Source organism: Oryctolagus cuniculus, chromosome 21, assembly GCF_051225735.1.
Source record: "Oryctolagus cuniculus isolate XC-2025 breed Fujian yellow rabbit chromosome 21, ASM5122573v1, whole genome shotgun sequence".
Classification (NCBI taxonomy): Eukaryota; Metazoa; Chordata; class Mammalia; order Lagomorpha; family Leporidae; genus Oryctolagus; species Oryctolagus cuniculus.
This window is the reverse complement of record NC_142887.1, coordinates 22,922,949-22,935,480: the sequence shown is the minus strand read 5'-3', so window position 1 is coordinate 22,935,480 and position 12,532 is coordinate 22,922,949. Positions and strand designations below refer to the sequence as shown.

At 45.3% G+C, this 12,532-nt stretch overlaps 1 protein-coding gene across 31 annotated transcripts in view; it reads left to right on the top strand.

The window, feature by feature from the left end:
- The window catches only part of GIT2 (GIT ArfGAP 2), a 53,767-nt gene that overhangs the window by 13,469 nt on the left and 27,766 nt on the right, over nucleotides 1-12,532 (top strand). For 11 of the 31 annotated variants that reach the window (XR_011385239.2, XR_011385237.2, XR_016227067.1 and 8 more), the window contains exons 7-9: nucleotides 609-703; nucleotides 10,497-10,542; nucleotides 11,933-11,984. Coding sequence is in view for 24 of the 31 variants with exons in the window: in XM_002721985.6 (XP_002722031.3) it covers nucleotides 609-703; nucleotides 10,497-10,542; nucleotides 11,933-11,984 (193 nt within the window). In the remaining 7 variants the exon portion in view is untranslated. Of the gene's footprint in view, nucleotides 1-608; nucleotides 704-10,496; nucleotides 10,543-10,663; nucleotides 10,682-11,932; nucleotides 11,985-12,532 lie in introns of all 31 variants that reach the window. The other 20 variants (XR_011385238.2, XR_515257.5, XM_089322979.1 and 17 more) reach the window with 3 other exon arrangements.

The following is a 12,532-nucleotide window of genomic DNA, read 5'->3' as shown; positions in this document are numbered from 1 at the left end:
TCAACCCTTTATTAATTTTATTGTCTCAGTGGCTCACTTGGCTAATCCTCTGCCTTCGGTGCCGGTACCCCGGGTTCTAGTCCAGGTTGGGGTGCTGGACTCTGTCCTGGTTGTTCCTCTTCCAGGCCAGCTCTCTGCTGTGGCCAGGGAGTACAGTGGAGGATGGCCCAAGTGCTTGGGCCCTGCACCCGCATGGGAGACCAGGAGGAAGCACCGGGCTCCTGCCTTCGGATCAGCGCAGCACACCAGCCATAGCGGCCATTTGGGGGATGAACCAACTCACTAACTCTGCCTGTCAAAAAAAATTTTTTTTGTTTTTGTCTCACCTCAGTAAATGAAGTTGTTCTTCGTCATAAGTCTTTGCGTTCCTTATTAAGCATTGTATCTTATACGTTAATACCGGAAAGGGCTAGATCACATGGGGAAAATCGTATATAAAGGTGGGACTCGAAGCAGAGCTCGACAGTTACCCTCACACAAAGTTGATTATGCTGAAAAGTCAGGTTTGATCAACGGCTCGGGCATCTCAGGAGATGCCCCTGTACTCTCCTGTGGGACAGCCAGTGAGCAGGGAGCCGCATGAATGGTACTTTGTTTTCTCTCGGTAGGCAAGGAGGGCACCATGAGCTGGCAGATCGCCTTGTGGAAATACAGTACGAGCTGACTGACAGACTAGCCTTCTATCTCTGTGGCAGGAAACCAGGTGAGTGAAAGGAGCCCAGCTTCCCCAACCTGTCAGGAAGCTTCTGAAAAACAAGTTGGGTCACTATGCTTTATGACCTCTGCTTTAACATATCCTGGAGAAAATCGTTAATCAGGTTTTCAGTTTTATGTAAAACACATAAAGTTAGTCCACCTGAAGTTTTAGTTTCTGAAACTTTATTTTAGCTCTAGAGAAGTGGCTTTCTCAAGAGTCAAAAAGGGTAATTGAGCCAGAATTGAATATGCATCACACTTATTGAATATGCATCACACTTATTGAATATGCATCACACTTATGGGACATCCCAGGACTCATGGAGGAGCAAAGCCATAACTTTTGCTGTTATTTGAAAAATTCTGTTAAGAATTGGAAAAAAGTTCAAAAGTGAACTTTGCCACTGGCCAGCTTTGTCATCTGAGATAGGGAACAGGGCTCAGCAGACTGTGGTCTGTGGACCACGTGTAGCCGTCGCCTGTTCCATCAACAGAGTTTGGTTGCCGGGTAGCCTGAGCATTCATCCTGTTGCTTTCCCTCAGCGGCAGCAGAGTGAGCACGCTGAGTGATCGTGGCAGAGAGCAGGCAGCCCCCAAGCCTGGTTCCTCTACAGAGACAGCGTACCAAGTCCTGGTGCATTTCTCCACATTTGTGTATGTGGTGGTTCTCCACCCTCGTTCTGGGTGAGACAAAGTGAGCACACCCGACCCTACCCTGTCTCTCCTGCTAAATAGAGCTGGAATCCTCAGACCAAATGCCCAGTGTAGTTGTCTGAGATTCTGAAAAAGGAAGTCAAACGGTTGGTGAAGGTCCTGTAGATTTTACCTCAGTTGAATCTTTAGCAAGAGCCTGAAGAACTGCTTAACAGGTGCAAAGAAGCCTTCTCCTTTTGGTCTGAGGAGCAAGAAATGGGACTTCTGCAGGACACAGAGTAGGGGGATTCCCCTGGGGTTTTCTCCTCCTCCTCCTCCTCCTCCTCCCCCCCCCCCCCTTTTTCTCTTCTGTTCCTCTCCAGCTGCTGGACAGGAATGTGGTTGTAGTAGTGGCGGCAGCAGCAGCACAGGGACCCAGACCTCTGACCAGGATTTAAGGAGAATCCATGTTGCTTTTCTTTTTCTCTTTAATTTCTCACCACTTGCCCAGGAGGCAGAATCTAACCTTGTTAGTTGCCTGCTAAACCAGCAATGTTAAGATTTTCCGTAGTGGTTACAGAAGACCTAGGGTCTCAGCACAGTATTGAAAATGCCAGGATAACAACCATCATGATTCGACGTGGGAAGAACCAGGAGCGTCTCCTGGGCTTGCACTGGGAAAGCTGCCATCAGGTGCAACCCCAAGATCACACAAATGTTAGAATTATCAAAGATTTTAAGCAGCTAATGACACCATGCTCTAAGCAGTAAGAGTGAACGTTCTTGGAATAAATAAAAATATAGAGAGTTCCAGCCAGAAATGGAAGATACCAGAAAAAAAAAAAAAAAAAACAAGAATTTTAGAACTGGAAAATACAAACTCTAAAAGTTTAAAAGTCAGTGGGTGTGCTTATGACAGAAAAGGCAACAAATTGAAAATAGCTCACTAGAAATTATGCAGTGGGGGCGGAAAGTAGGAGGAAACAAAACTGAAAGAGTTCCAGGGACATGAGGGAAAATACCAAAGAGTCTGACATTTGTGTTAGTGAACTCTGAGAGAGGAGGACGAGTGCTGTGTAGAGGAAGATTATTTGAAGAAATATCAGCAGGAACCTCTTAAATTTGGTGAAAGACATAAACTTCAAGATTCAAGAAGCTCTGTGCATCCCAAAGAGGATAAATTCAAAGAAACTTATACTCAGGACACGTAAAAATCAAACTAATGAAAACTCAAGTTGAAAAAAAATATCTTGAAAGCATCCAGGAAAAAAAAAATCACACATGATACATAGAACATTGATTGCATGATTATGGCTTTCTCATCAGAGAATGGAAATGAGCAGGAAATGAAACAGAATCTTAAAGTGACCGAAGAAGATAACTGTGAACCCACAATTCTATCTCCAGTGGGAAGAACCTAAGAAAATTAACTGATCTCACAGAATTTCTGGGAAAAATTCTTTGGGTGGAAGGAAAATGATACCAAGGAGAATCTTGGAACCTTGTGAATGAATGAAGAGTAACAGAATTAAGTATCTGGGTAATACAGGCTGTTTTCTGAAATTCAGATATATGACAGTGGAAAGCAAATGTTAAAATGTTATCTGGAGAGATTTTAGCATACATCTCTTGACAATAACTTGAAAGGGAAAAAGAATCGTTAAGATTTTTTCATGCTACTTGAAACGATAAAAATGTTATTTCTAAGTAGACTGAAAAGTAAAATGTATGTATATTATAATCTGTAGTGCAGCCACTAAAAAAAGAGTATACAAAGTTATGGGATCCAAAACTCTACAGATGAGTTAAAATGGAATGTTAATAATTACTGGTTTTCAAAAGCATTTTTTAATGTATGTGTTTGTTTATTTATTTGAAAAGCAGAGTTACAGAGAGAGAGAGATCTTCCATCTGCTAGTTCACTCCCAAAATGGCCTTATCTCCATTCAGGTCTCCCACATGGGTGCAGGGGCCCAGGCGCTCGGGCCATCCTCTCTTGCCCTCCCAGGTGCATCAGCCTGGAGCTGGGTCAGAAGTGGAGCAACCAAGCTTGAACTGGGGGTCATGCGCGATGCTGGCATCACAGCAGTTGCTGAACCCACTGTGCCACAACACCAGCCCCTAAAAGCTACTTTGATTTAACACATTCTATAGAAGAGATGTGGGCATTTGGCATAACAGTTAAGACACCACTTGGGATTCCTGCATCTCCTGTCAGAACACCTCAGTTCAAATCCTGGATCTTCTTCCAGTTCTGGCTTCCTGCCATTGCACGCTCTGGAAGTAACAGGCGATCACTCAAGCACCGAGGCTCCTGCCGCCCACATGGGAGACCCGGATTGAGTTCTGGGATCCAGGCTTTGGCCTGCCCCAGCCCCAGCTGCATTTAGGGAGTGAGCTAGTGGATGGAGGATTTCTCCCAAGCCCATCATTTTTAAGACACAATACTCTTCTTTTAGTAATAGAAAGAGTAGATAGAAAACCAGTAAGGATATAGAACTAAACCAAACAAAAACCTAGTGGGTCCAGCAGTGGATACCCAGCAGCCTCACAGTCTACATTCTCTTCAAGTCCTTGTTGAATATTTTAGACAGGCCATATTCTGGATTGAAAAACAAGTCTTCACAAATCTAAAATAATTAAGACCAGGGTGGGCGTCATGGCACAGCGTTTAAGCCTCTGCATAGGATCCCACATCCCCTGTCGGAGTGCCTGGCAGCAGGTCCTGCCTCCACTTGCCATCCAGCTGTCTGCTGACTTGCACCGTGGGAGGCAAACGGATAGTGGCTGAAGCACTTGGGCCCCTGCCACCCATGTGGGAGACCCAGATGGAGTTGTACCCTCCTCGCTTTGGCTGTAGAGAAAGGACCAGCAGATGGAAATATATTTCTCTTTCTCTCTCTCTCTCTCTCAAGTAAGTAAAAATTAAATAAATAAACATTTAAAAAAATTAAAATCCTACCAAATCTCTGACCATGTGGAATTAAGCTAGAAGTTGATAATAAAAATAAAATTGGAAAATATGCAAAGTGCCTTAAATTTGACAACACACTTCTAAATAATCTGTAGATCTAAGAGAAGGTCTCATGGGGAAATTAAAAGATATTTTCAACTGAATTAAAATGCAATTAAGCAAAATTTGTGGAATGTAGTTAAAGCATTGCTTAGAGGAAATTTTATAACCTTTTTTTAAAAAAAATATTTATTTATTTGAATACAGAAAGAGGTAAAGAGAGAAAGAATGTCTTCCATCCACTGGTTCACTCCCCAAATGGCCGCAATGGCCAGAGCTGAGCCAATCCGAAGCCAAGGACCAGGAGTTTCTTCTGGGTCTCCCATTCAGGTGCAGGAGCCCAAGAACTTGGACTGTCTTTGCTTTTCCCAGGCCATAGCAGAGAGCTGGATTGGAAGTAGAGCAGCCAGGATTCAAACCAGCACTGCAGGCGGTGGCTTTACCTAGTACACTACAGTAGCCTTACATTCTTAGTTAAAAAAGAAGAAAGGTCTGAAATCATAAGCTTCCCCCGAACAAACGTTGAGAAAAATAAACCTGAAGTAAGCAGAAGGCAGGAAATAAATGAAGTCGATGAAAGTCAAAGGGAAACAGTAGAAAAAAAATCCATAAAACCAAAAGCTGATTCTCCAAAAAGTTAAATACAATTGATAAATATATAGCTGTGCTGACCAAAAAAAAGGAAAGAATGTGAAGATGGAGACATTTCTACAAGCCCTATGATCGTTAAAGGGTCATTCAAAAATCTTGTTGGGGTCAGCATTATAGCACAACATGTTAGGCTGCTGCTTAGGATGCCCATATCCCAGGGCCAGCACAGTGGCATAGTGGGTAAAGCTGCCACGTGCAATGCCGGCATCCCATATGGGCACCAGTCCAAGCCCCAGCTGCTCCACTTCTGATCCGGCTCTCTGCTATGGCCTGGGAAAGCAGTAGAAGATGGCCCAACTCTTTGGACCCCTGTACCCGCGTGGGAGGAGCCAGAGGGAAGCTCCTGGCTCCTGGCTTCAGATCGGCACAGCTCCGGCTGTGTGGCCAATTGGGGAATGAACCAGCAGATGGAAGACCTCTCTCTCTCTCTCTCTCTCTGCCTCTCTGCCTCTCTGCCTCTCCTTCTCTCTCTGTGTAACTCTGACTTTCAAATAAATAAATAAATCTTGAAAAAAAAATAATTAAAAAAAAAGATGCCCACATCCCACATCAGAGTGCCTGGGATGAAGTTCTTTCTTCTGCTTCCAATATAGCGTCCTGCTAATGGGCCTGGGAAGCAGCAGGTGAGAGCTCAAGTGCTTGGTCCCTGCTCCCATATAGGAGTCCTGGATGGAGTTCGGGCTCCTGGCTTCAGCCTGGTCCAGCTCCAACTCTCAGGGCTTTGGGGGAGTGAACCAGGGAATGGAAGATTCTCATTCTCCCTGCCTCTCCCCCTCCTCTGCCTTTATATTCTGTTAAAACCCCATATTTCCAGATGGTTTCCCTGGTCACCAGGCAGAAGTAATGTTGCCATGTAGGTATACAATACATGTGATTTATGATTCACATGATTCCCTAACTTTTCAGGTGACTCTTACTGGATATTTTTAAGTGTTTGAAATGCACATTTCAAGTTTTCTTCATAATGTGAGACTATTCTGTGAAACATTCAAAGAAGAAACATTAGTTTTTCATAATTTAAAAAAAAAAAACGGAAGGAAAGAAACATGTTTCAGCTTAGTTGATGAAGCTAGCATTACCCTGATACCACACCCAGCAAAAACGTAGCCCTCAGGAACATGGGCAGACATCCTTCACAAGTTAGCAAACTCAATCCAAGAGTAAATAAAAAGAAACACACACTAATCAAATACAGTTTCCAGATGTGCAAGGCTGATTCAGTGTTTGAAAATCAGTTAAGACTAAAAAAGAAAAATCGTATAATTACTATCAGTTAATTCAGAAATGATATTTCACCGAATGTAACATCTATTAAAGATCAGAAAAATCTTAGCAAACAAGGAATAGACGGGTGTGCCTTCACCTGATAAAGGGGCTTTCTAGAAAACCGGCAGCCAACCTCGTCCTAATGGTGAAAGACTGCTTTTGTCCTGCAGAGGAGCAACACTCGGGTGTCTGGTCTTAGCCATTTCTAGTGAGCATTGCATTGGAACTCCTAACCAGTGTCACAGGCAAGAAATAAAGTGAACAAGCTGAAAAGAAGTAAGACCCTTTCCGTTCAAATGGAATGATTTCTACGTAGCATCTACAAAAAAAGTTTCTAGAACTAAGAAGCTTTGCAAGGTTGTGGAATACAAGATCAGCAGCCAAGAAAGTCAGTCATGTTTCTTTAGACTAACAATGAGCAGTGTCAAACTGAAACTGGAAAAACAGTGCCATTTACAGTGGCTCCAGAGTAAACGCTGGGCATAAATCTAACAAGTGTGTGTAGGAGCTATGCTGATGAAAAAAATCAAGGAAGACCTAAATAAGTGGAGAGACAAACTGTGTTTATGGATTGGAAGACTTGGTAAAGTTAACATGTCAGTTCGCCACCAAATAACAAGTCAGTTTCGTTCATGTCAGTACTTTTCACAGACATAAACCTTCTAGTTCTAAAAATTTAAAGGAGACAAAGGAACTAGAAGGTCCAAGACAGTTTTGCAAGAGAAATAATGTGGGAAGAGGCATACCACCAAGTCTGTAGACGTGCTGTGATCTGTACAATACTCAAGACAGTGTGATATTGGAGACAAATGACATAGATCACTGGAACAGTATAGAGAATCAAGAAATACACAAATAGGTTCAATTGATTCTCTACAGAGATGCAAAAATAATTCAATAGAGAAAGGTTATGTCTTCAACATACGGTTTTGGGACAACTCGACAGCCATTTACAGAAAAATGAACTGCAATTTAAACCGCACACCTTGTACAAAAACTAACTCAATCATAAATTTAAAGATAAAACCTAAATCCATACAACTTCTCAAAGAAAACATAGGGGAAAGTCTTTGTGGTTTTGGATTAAAGTTCTTAGCTATAATGCCAAAACAAGTCATAAAAGCAAATACAGGCCGGCGCCACGCTCACTAGGCTAATCCTCCGCCTGCAGCACTGGCACCCCAGGTTCTAGTCCCGGTCAGGGCGCCAGATTCTGTCCCGGTTGCCCCTCTTCCAGTCCAGCTCTCTGCTGTGGCCTGGGAGTGCAGTGGAGGATGGCTCAAATGCTTGGGTCCCTGTACCTGTATGGGAGACCAGGAGAAGCACCTGGCTCCTGGCTGCGCACCGGCCGCAGCAGCCATTGGAGGGTGAACCAACGGTAAAGGAAGAGCTTTCTCTCTGTCTCTCTCTCTCTCACTGTCCACTCTGCCTGTCGGGAAAAAAAAAAAAAAAAAGCAAATATAGATAAATTGTATTTTGTCAAAATTGAAAGCTTTCCCAAAAATGGGAAAACTATGATCACATGAGTGAAAAGACAAGCCACAGCCTAGGGGAAAACATTCAGAAATCAGATATGCAATGAAGAACTCATATCCAGAATAATTGAAGAAATCTTTTTTTTTTTTTCAAGATTTATTTATTTGAAAGTCAGAGTTACACAGAGAGGAGAGGCAGAGAGAGAGGTCTTCCATCTGCTGGTTCGCTCCCCAACTGGCCACAACAGCCAGAGCTGTGCCCATCCGAAGCCAGGAGCCAGGAGCTTCCTCCAGATCTCTCACATGGGTGCAGGGGCCCAAGGACTTGGGCCATCTTTTACTGCTTTCCCAGGCCATAGCAGAGGGCTGGATCAGAAGTGGAGCAGCCGGGTCTCAAACCAGTGTCCATATGGGATGCCGGCACTGCAGGCAGCAGCTTTACCCACTATGCCACAGCCCCAGCCCCTTAAAGAACTCTTATTAAAAAAATTTTTTTTAATTTATTTGAAAGGCAGAGTTATGGGGTGGGGGCGGGGAGACAGAGGGAGAGAGATTGGTTCACTCCCCAAATGGCTGCAACGACCAGGGCTGAGCTAGGCTGGAGCCAGGAGCTTCTTCCAGGTCTCCCAGGCAGATGCAGGGCCCAAGCACTTGGGCCTTCCTCTGCTGCCCTCCCAGGCACATCAGCAGGGAGCTGGATCAGAAGTAGAGCAGCTGAGGGGCAGTTGCTGTGACATAGTGGGCTGAGCCTCTGACTGCGGCACTGGCATCCCATATGGTCCCCAGTTCGAGTCCCAGCTGCTGCTCTGCTGATCCAGCTCTCTCTTATGGCCTGGGAAGGCTGTAGAGGGTGACCCAAGTGCTTGGGCCTGTACCTGCATGGGAGATCTAGAAGAAGCTCCTGGCCCCTGGCCCCTGGCCCCTGGCTTCAGATTGGCCCAGCTCCACCATTGTGGTCATTTGGGGAGTGAACCAGCAGATGGAAGATCTTTTTCTCTGTCTCTCCCTTTCTCTGTGACTCTATCTCTCAAATAAAAAAAATTTTTTTTAATTGAAAAAGTAGAGCAGCCGAGACCTGAACCAGCACCCATACAGCATACTGGTGCCCGTGACAGCAGCCTAACGCGCTGTGCACCAGCAGAACTCCTAAAACTCAATAGTAAGGGCCGGCACCGTGGCTCAACAGGCTAATCCTCCGCCTAGTGGCGCTGGCACCCCAGGTTCTAGTCCCGGTCGGGGTGCCGGATTCTGTCCCAGTTGCCCCTCTTCCAGGCCAGCTCTCTGCTGTGGCCAGGGAGTGCAGTGGAGGATGGCCCAAGTGCTTGGGCCCTGCACCCCATGGGAGACCAGGAGAAGCACCTGGCTCCTGCCTTCGGATCAGTGTGGTGCGCCGGCTTCAGTGCACCTGCCACGGCAGCCATTGGAGGGTGAACCAACGGCAAAGGAAGACCTTACTCTCTGTCTCTCTCTCTTACTGTCCACTCTGCCTGTCAAAAACAACAACAACAACAACAACAGTAAGAAAACAACCCAATAAAAACTAGACAAAGAAAAGATAACAGGTGGGGAAAAATAATAATGCATGAAGATAAGCTCAGCATCATTAGGCATTGGGAAAATGCAAATTAAAACCGTAATGAGATACCACAACATACTTATTAGAGTGACTAAAATTTGAAAAACAAAACAAAAACTGATAGTGCAATCCTGGGATGACACAGAGCAACTGTAACTCCCATCTGTTGCTGTTGGGAATACACAGTGAGAGAGCTGTTCTGGGCAGAAATCTAGCAGTGTCTTACAAGTTACACTTGGCAGTCCCACTCTTCTAGGTTTTCCCCCAGGAGAAATTCTTACGTTTACACAGAAACCTATATAAGCATGGTCATAATGGCTTTATTCATTGAAAGATGGCTCAGTCCCTGAGAAACTGCATTAGGACGTGTTAGTAACCATCCCAGGAGTAGAGGCCCTTCCTGGGTCTGCAGAAACAAACTGGCCGAACCCTGTTTTAGACTAATTTGAGCCACCAAATTGAGTGAAGTTTTGCCATCCCATAGAGCAGCCTGGTAGAAGCCTGCTCCAAGCTCATTCAGCTCCCTAAACCCTCTTCCCATGGCAGAAGGTCGTCACTTATACTGGGGATAGACTCATACAGTCTGGAGTGGGCATAGGTTTTCCACTTGATAACATCTGACCTCTGTACTAAAATAAAATGGGATATGATCCTTGTTACTGACCAGGTCTTCGGGAATTTGTAGCCAGTCTGACAGTGTTGGTACCCCTCCCCGCTATGTGATTCATAATGACAAAAATATTAATTGCACATCTTTTTTAAAGTTTTACTTATTTATATACTTATATATATATTTATTGTTTGAAAAACAGAATGACAGGGAAAGATACCAAGAGATCACTCATCTGCCAGTTCATACCCCATCTGCCCACTACAGTCAGTGCTGGGCCAGATCAAAGCCAGGAGCCTGGAACTCTATCTGGGTCTCCCATAGGAGTTGCAGGGATGCAAGTACTAGAGCCATCGCCTGCTGCCTTCCAGGGGCCATATTAGCAGAAAGTTAGATGGAGAGCAAAGCAGAGACTCGAACCCAGTCACTCCTACCCGGGGTACTGGTGCCCCAAGCAGCATCTTAACCGCTCTGCCAAACACCGGCCCCTCTACTGCCAGCTTAAGTTGAGAAAATGCATAGTGTTCCTTTACAGATCCCATTCCCATGAACAATCTGACCTGGTTTCTGTTTCAGATCACAAAAATGGACAGCACTTTATTATACCTCAAATGGCAGACAGGTAAGGGCATTGAAAACCCAATTTTATCCGTCACTAATGTTGCCTCAGTTGTATAATATTTAAGTGTACATATTTTGTGTTTAACAAAGCCCATACTTTTTTCTCTTTTATGGCTGTACAGTTTGGAAATAAGACGGCTGTAAGTAAACCATAAAACACTTAAATTTGAAAGAACACAAGCAACAAGTTTACTAATAACTTTATACTCATAGTTGAAGTCAGTGATATTACCACAGCTTTCGTCAGCTTTGAGCATTTATTGTGTCTGTGGATTAGAAAGTCACAGAATGTTTGTGCTGTAAGAATTGATACTTGGCCGGCGCTGCGGCTCACTAGGCTAATCCTCCGCCTTGCAGCGCCGGCACACCGGGTTCTAGTCCCGGTCGGGGCGCCAGATTCTGTCCCGGTTGCCCCTCTTCCAGGCCAGCTCTCTGCTGTGGCCCGGGAGTGCAGTGGAGGATGGCCCAAGTGCTTGGGCCCTGCACCCCATGGGAGACCAGGAGAAGCACCTGGCTCCTGCCTTCGGATCAGTGCAGTGTGCCGCCTGCAGCGTGCCAGCCGCGGCGGCCATTGGAGGGTGAACCAACGGCAAAGGAAGACCTTTCTCTCTCTCTCTCTCTCACTGTCCACTCAAAAAAAAAGAAAAAAAAAAAGGATTGATACTCTTGGTCTGCCACAATGGGGGTCATGGGGGTCGGCAGATGTCTTGCTAAGGGCTAAGTAGAAAACATCTTCGATCTGGTGAGCCATGCCGCCCGTTTCACAAATGCTTGTCTCATTGTAGAGGAAAGCATCTGAGGGCACGCTGTGGACGAACAGGCTGTTGCAATAAAATTTTATTTCTTGACACTAAAATTTGAATTTCATACAATTTTCACATCTTCTGCTACTCTTCCTTTTTTTTTTTTTTTCCTCCCAACCATTTAATTTTAGCTCATGAGCCAACCAAAAAAGGCCATCATTTGCTGACCCCTGGTCTACGTGATCGGGGCCCCCTTCGTGTGGCCAGTTAGGTTTGCACAGATGCTGTCAGGGCGTAGGAAATGACAGATGCGGTCTTCCCGTTCCCGTGGCTCACGTCTTCCTTTTCATATTTTCTTCTGTTATTGTGCTTTTTTTTTTAAAATACTTCAAACATTGTGGCTTCTCACATGAAAACCTGGAGTTTAACCTGGCAATAGCTTTTACTGTGTAGGTGGTGGATGGTGTTTTTTCCTCGTCACCGTTTTCACATGCCTGTGGTGTTGCTAGGAGGGGTCACTTTCACCAAAGGGGGCCACCGAGTGCTCAGTTCCAGCAGTGTCTGTGGACTGAAATTCGTGTTTTTATCCCTCGGGTATCTACAAACGTGTGTTATTGATTTGCTTATTAGTGTTGTACATTTTCTTAGCAGCCTGGATTTGTCTGAACTGGCAAAAGCTGCTAAGAAGAAACTTCAGTCCGTGAGTATCCCTGTTTACTAGTGGGACCAGTGCAGGCATCAGCGTGTCCTGCTGGGTCCCGGTCTCAGTCCCAGTTACCTGTTGTGTCAGATGACTTTGTCTCGTGCTGTCAGATGTTGTCAAGTGAGAAGCAGGCCATTGTTAGGAGCCAGTGAAGACGGCAAGCACTGTTGAGTTTAGACTCTCGAGTTCTTTGGCTCTGCTTCCGGAGACCCCATTTTTCTGTCAGTGTCACGGGTGAAGACTGTGTCTTTGGCGTTGTTTCTCCTCTTGAGAGCCTTGTTTTCTGTCAGTGTAAATGAGCAAGTGGGGCGCACCTCCTCGGGATGACTTCCTAGAGCCTCCTAGAGCGCTAGGGAGTGAGGAAAGCTGGTCCAGGCGTGGCGATGAGAGCCGTAGACGCGCTCGTGCCGCTGGGCACCAGCCGTGGTTGGAACTGACTTGCCCTTCCCCATGCCATTCATCAGAACTTTCCAGATGGACACTTGGAGAAGCCAGTAGCCCTGGCCCGTGTGTTTAATCAGAGTTGGCCCAGCTCAGCAGGTTGC